The 6472-nt window shown below is 52.5% G+C and overlaps 1 protein-coding gene across 1 annotated transcript in view; it reads right to left on the minus strand.

The window, feature by feature from the left end:
* Positions 1–511: 511 nt before the first annotated feature.
* Positions 512–6472, minus strand: part of LOC129845388 (tyrosine-protein kinase Tec-like) — a gene marked incomplete at its 5' end in the record, with an annotated part of 33632 nt that continues 27671 nt past the window's right edge. Inside the window, 3 exons of the mRNA XM_055913299.1 lie at positions 512–1604; positions 4462–4619; positions 6076–6194. Coding sequence (XP_055769274.1) covers positions 1521–1604; positions 4462–4619; positions 6076–6194 — 361 coding nt within the window. The remainder of the gene's footprint in view (positions 1605–4461; positions 4620–6075; positions 6195–6472) is intronic.

A 6472-nucleotide genomic window follows, 5' to 3' on the forward strand; every position in this document is an offset into this window, starting at 1 on the left:
TCTGGAACATCTATCTAAAACTAGGTATCTATCTGGAGTCTGGAACATCTATCTAAATCTAGGTATCTATCTGGAGTCTGGAACACCGTGTCTGGAGTCTGGAACACCTTGTCTGGAGTCTGGAACATCTATCTAAATCTAGGTATCTATCTGGAGTCTGGAACACCGTGTCTGGAGTCTGGAACATCTATCTAAAACTAGGTATCTATCTGGAGTCTGGAACACCGTGTCTGGAGTCTGGAACATCTATCTAAAACTAGGTATCTATCTGGAGTCTGGAACACCGTGCCTGGAGTCTGGAACACCTTGTCTGGAGTCTGGAACACCTTATCTGGAGTCTGGAACATCCATCTAAAACTAGGTATCTATCTGGAGTCTGGAACACCGTGTCTGGAGTCTGGATCATCTATCTAAAACTAGGTATCTATCTGGAGTCTGGAACACCGTGTCTGTTAACATTGTTTCCCTATTGACTTGATGGACAGAGAATTACAATCCTACAGGACAATAGTATTGTCATTCGTTTTATTGTAATTACATTCAAACTTCTGCAGTACTATTAAACACATACATTTACCTTATAAATATAAAAACGTACCTGTCTGTCCACAGTACAAGTCAGTTTTTTTTGAGGACATGTGAAATAATGAGAAGATGAATAGACGGATCTGAAGGATCTCCTTCCCATCACAGACTGACCAGGTGAAAAGCTGTGATGTCACTTGTTAAATCAACTTCAATCAGTATAGATGGAACAGAGGAGATTAAGATAAAACATTTTTTAGTCTTGTGATAATTGAGACATGGATTGTCTACAAGCCATTCAAAAAGGTTAAATCGGTAAGGCAAAAGATTTAAGTGCCTATGAACGGGGTACGGTAGTAGGTGCCAGGCGCACCGGTTTGTGTCAAGAACTGCATCGCTGCTGGGTTTTTCACGCTCAACAGTTTCCTGTATGGAATCAAGAATGGTCCACCACCCAAAGGACATCCAGGCAACTGGACACAACGGTGGGAAGCATTGGGAGTCAACGTGGGCCAGCATCCCTGTGGAACGCTTTCGACACCATGTAGAGTCCATTCCCTGACAAATTGAGGCTGTGGGGGGGGGGGGGGGGGGGGGAGATAAAACATATACAGTCCGTTTTGAGAAGACTGTCCAGTTTCCTGTCTGAAGAAGTGGTGAAACAGTATATGGTATTTGGACGCAAACTTTCTGTCTAACAAAATCCACCGTAATCGTCCATCACGAGAGATCCATCAGTACAGAGAGCGGAGTGGAATGTTTGCAACCTTAAGCAAGCAGTCCTCCATCAACACTGGATCTGACGAGATCCGACTGGTGGTTGCGATTTGATTGGTGGGTTCAGGCGGAGGAGAGGATTTGATTGGTGGGTTCAGGCGGAGGAGAGGATCTGATTGGTGGGTTCAGGCGGAGGAGAGGATCTGATTGGTGGGTTCAGGCGGAGGAGAGGATCTGATTGGTGGGTTCAGGCGGAGGAGAGGATCTGATTGGTGGGTTCAGGCGGAGGAGGACCCATCCACTTCTAGAGCGTCGGAGATCAAGATGGAGATCTGAGAAAACGATGGTCTCTCCTCCGCTCTCTAGAGGGGGGAGGGAGAGAGAGAGGGAGGGGGGAGAGAGAGGGAGGGGGGAGAGAGAGGGAGGGGGGAGAGAGAGGGAGGGGGGGAGAGAGAGGGAGGGGGGAGAGAGAGGGGGGGGGGGGAGGGGGGGGAGAGAGAGATGGAGGGGGAGAGAGAGGGAGGGGGAGAGAGATGGAGGGGGAGAGAGAGAGGGAGGGGGGAGAGAGAGGGAGGGGGGAGAGAGAGGGAGGGGGGAGAGAGAGGGAGGGAGAGAGAGAGGGAGGGAGAGAGAGAGGGAGGAGAGAGAGATGGAGGGGAGAGAGATGGAGGGGGAGAGAGATGGAGGGGGAGAGAGATGGAGGGGGAGAGAGATGGAGGGGGAGAGAGATGGAGGGGGAGAGAGATGGAGGGGGAGAGAGATGGAGGGGGAGAGAGATGGAGGGGGAGAGAGATGGAGGGGGAGAGAGATGGAGGGGGAGAGAGGGAGGGGGGAGAGAGGGAGGGGGGGAGAGAGGGGGAGAGAGATGGAGGGGGAGAGAGAGGGAGGGGGAGAGAGAGATGGAGGGGGAGAGAGAGATGGAGGGGGAGAGAGAGATGGAGGGGGAGAGAGATGGAGGGGGAGAGAGATGGAGGGGGAGAGAGATGGAGGGGGAGAGAGATGAGGGGGGAGAGAGAGGGAGGGGGGAGAGAGAGGGAGGGGGGGAGAGAGAGGGAGGGGGGAGAGAGATGGAGGGGGAGAGAGATGGAGGGGGAGAGAGATGGAGGGGGAGAGAGATGGAGGGAGAGAGAGAGGGAGGGGGAGAGAGAGAGGGAGGGGGAGAGAGAGATGGAGGGGGAGAGAGATGGAGGGGGAGAGAGAGATGGAGGGGGAGAGAGATGGAGGGGGAGAGAGATGGAGGGGGAGAGAGATGGAGGGGGAGAGAGATGGAGGGGGAGAGAGATGGAGGGGGAGAGAGATGGAGGGGGAGAGAGATGGAGGGGGAGAGAGATGGAGGGGGAGAGAGATGGAGGGGGGAGAGAGAGGGAGGGGGGAGAGAGAGGGAGGGGGGAGAGAGATGGAGGGGGAGAGAGATGGAGGGGGAGAGAGATGGAGGGGGAGAGAGATGGAGGGGGAGAGAGAGGGGGGGGGGGGAGGGGGGGAGAGAGAGATGGAGGGGGAGAGAGAGGGAGGGGGGAGAGAGATGGAGGGGGAGAGAGAGAGGGAGGGGGGAGAGAGAGGGAGGGGGGAGAGAGAGGGAGGGGGGAGAGAGAGGGAGGGAGAGAGAGAGGGAGGGAGAGAGAGATGGAGGGGGAGAGAGATGGAGGGGGAGAGAGATGGAGGGGGAGAGAGATGTAGGGGGAGAGAGATGGAGGGGGAGAGAGATGGAGGGGGAGAGAGATGGAGGGGGAGAGAGATGGAGGGGGAGAGAGATGGAGGGGGAGAGAGGGAGGGGGGAGAGAGGGAGGGGGGGAGAGAGAGGGGGGGGGAGAGAGATGGAGGGGGAGAGAGAGGGAGGGGGAGAGAGAGATGGAGAGGGAGAGAGAGATGGAGAGGGAGAGAGAGATGGAGGGGGAGAGAGATGGAGAGGGAGAGAGATGGAGGGGGAGAGAGATGGTGGGGGAGAGAGATGGAGGGGGAGAGAGATGAGGGGGGAGAGAGATGGAGGGGGAGAGAGATGGAGGGGGAGAGAGATGGAGGGGGAGAGAGATGGAGGGGGAGAGAGATGGAGGGGGAGAGAGATGGAGGGGGGAGAGAGAGGGAGGGGGGAGAGAGAGGGAGGGGGGAGAGAGATGGAGGGGGAGAGAGATGGAGGGGGAGAGAGATGGAGGGGGAGAGAGAGGTGGGGGAGAGTTACAACAGTTACAGTTCAGTCAATTGAAATAAATAAATTAGGTCCTAATCGATGGATTTCACAGGACTGGGAATACAGATATGCAACTGTTCATCACAGATACCAAAAGAAAGGTAGGGGTGTGAATCAGGAAACCAGTCAGTATCTGGTGTGTCCACCATTTGCCTCATGCAGCGCGACACATCTCCTTCACATAGAGTTGATCAGGTTGTTGATTGTGGCCTGTGGAATGTTGTCCCGCTCCTCTCCAATGGCTGTGTGAAGTTGCTGGATATTGGCGGGAACTGGAACACTCTGTCGTACACGTCGATCCAGAGCATCCCAAACATGCTCAACGGGTGACATGTCTGGTGAGGATGCAGGCCAGAACTGGGACATTTTTTCAGCTTCCAGGAATTGTGTACAGATCCTTGCGACATGGGGCAGTGCGTTATCATGCTCAACAACGGGCCTCAGGATCTCATCACGGTTTCTCTGGGCATTCAAATTACCATCGATAAAATGCAATTGTTTTCGTTGTCCGTAGATTATGCCAGCCCAATCTGCAAATCGCAAAATCAGCAAACCGCTTGCCCACATGACACCATACACGTTATCTGTGGTTGTGAGGCCGGATGGACGTACTACCAAATTCTCTAAAACAACGTTGGAGGCGGCTTATGGTAGAGAAATTAACTTTAAAAATTCTCTGGCAAAAGCTCGGGTGGACATTCCTGCCGTCACTATGCTCTTTGCACGCTCCCTAAAAACTGCCCCCAGCACAAGGTGCATCTGTGTAATGATCATGCTGTTTAATCAGCTTCTTGATATGCCACACCTGTCAGGTGGATGGATTATCTTGGCAAAGGAGAAATGCTCACTAACAGGAGATGTAAACAAATCTGTGAACAAAATTTGAGAAATAAGCTTTTTGTGTGTACGGAACATTTTTGGTATCTTTTATTTCAGCTCATGAAACACTTTACATGTTGCATTCATATTTTGTTTTTAGTGTATCTTCTGCCTCAAACATTCACAAAACAGGAAGTAGGAAGCGTATGATGTACCTCGTGCCAGCAGCGCAGCATGATGTCATAGATGTTGGGCGTGGCCTTCTTGGGTCTGTAGAGGCGATGTCCTTCTAACACCATCATCACCACCTTGTGGTTGGGGTTGTGTTCAAATGGCATCTTCCCCTCTGTAAACACCTCCCACATCAACACACCTGACACGCACACACACACACACACACACACAAACACACACACATCAATAGACCGTCCACACACACACACACAAACACACACACATCAATAGACCGTCCACACACAAACACATCAATAGACCGTCCACACACAAACACATCAATAGACCGTCCACACACAAACACATCAATAGACCGTCCACACACACACATCAATAGACCGTCCACACACACACACACATCAATAGACCGTCCACACACACACATCAATAGACCGTCCACACACACACACACATCAATAGACCGTCCACACACACACACACATCAATAGACCGTCCACACACACATCAATAGACCGTCCACACACACACATCAATAGACCGTCCACACACACACACATCAATAGACCGTCCACACACACACACACACACACACACACACACACACACACACATCAATAGACCGTCCACACACACACACACACACACACACATCAATAGACCGTCCACACACACACACACACACACATCAATAGACCGTCCACACACACACACACACACACACACATCAATAGACCGTCCACAAACACACACATCAATAGACCGTCCACAAACACACACACGAATAGACCGTCCACACACACACACATCAATAGACCGTCCACACACACACACATCAATAGACCGTCCACACACATCAATAGACCGTCCACACACACACACATCAATAGACCGTCCACACACACACACACACACACACACACACACACACACACACACACACACACACACACACACATCAATAGACCGTCCACACACACACACATCAATAGACCGTCCACACACACACACACACATCAATAGACCGTCCACACACACATCAATAGACTGTCCACACACACACACACACACACACATCAATAGACCGTCCACACACACACACACACACACACACACACATCAATAGACCGTCCACACACACACACACACACATCAATAGACCGTCCACACACACACACACACACACACACACACACATCAATAGACCGTCCACAAACACACACACACACGAATAGACCGTCCACACACACACACATCAATAGACCGTCCACACACATCAATAGACCGTCCACACACACACACACACACACACACACACACACACACACATCAATAGACCGTCCACACACACACACACACATCAATAGACCGTCCACACACACACACACACACACACACACATCAATAGACCGTCCACAAACACACACACACACGAATAGACCGTCCACACACACACACATCAATAGACCGTCCACACACACACACATCAATAGACCGTCCACACACACACACACATCAATAGACCGTCCACACACACACACACATCAATAGACTGTCCACACACACACACACACACACACACACACACACACACACACACACACAATAGACCGTCCACACACACAGTGACCACCTACCGAAGGACCAGACGTCCGACTTGCTGCTGTACTTGCAGAAGTTGAAGACTTCAGGAGGAGACCACTTAACTGGGAACTTAGCTCCCGATGAACTAGTGTACTGGTCATCTAGTACATACCTAACACACACACAAAAAGAGGGAGAGAGTGACCCATATGACCAGGCAGCGCCTCCCCCGCCCCTCAACATGACCCGTGACCAGGCCGCCCCACCCGCCCCTCAACATTACCCGTGACCAGGCGGCTCCCCCTCCCCCGCCCCTCAACATTACGTGACCAGGCGGCTCCCCCTCCCCCGCCCCTCAACATGACCCGTGACCAGGCCGCTCCCCCTCCCCCGCCCCTCAACATGACCCGTGACCAGGCCGCTCCCCCTCCCCTCAACATGACCCGTGAC

This window comes from Salvelinus fontinalis, unplaced genomic scaffold (assembly GCF_029448725.1).
Source record: "Salvelinus fontinalis isolate EN_2023a unplaced genomic scaffold, ASM2944872v1 scaffold_0286, whole genome shotgun sequence".
In the NCBI taxonomy this organism is placed as follows: Eukaryota; Metazoa; Chordata; class Actinopteri; order Salmoniformes; family Salmonidae; genus Salvelinus; species Salvelinus fontinalis.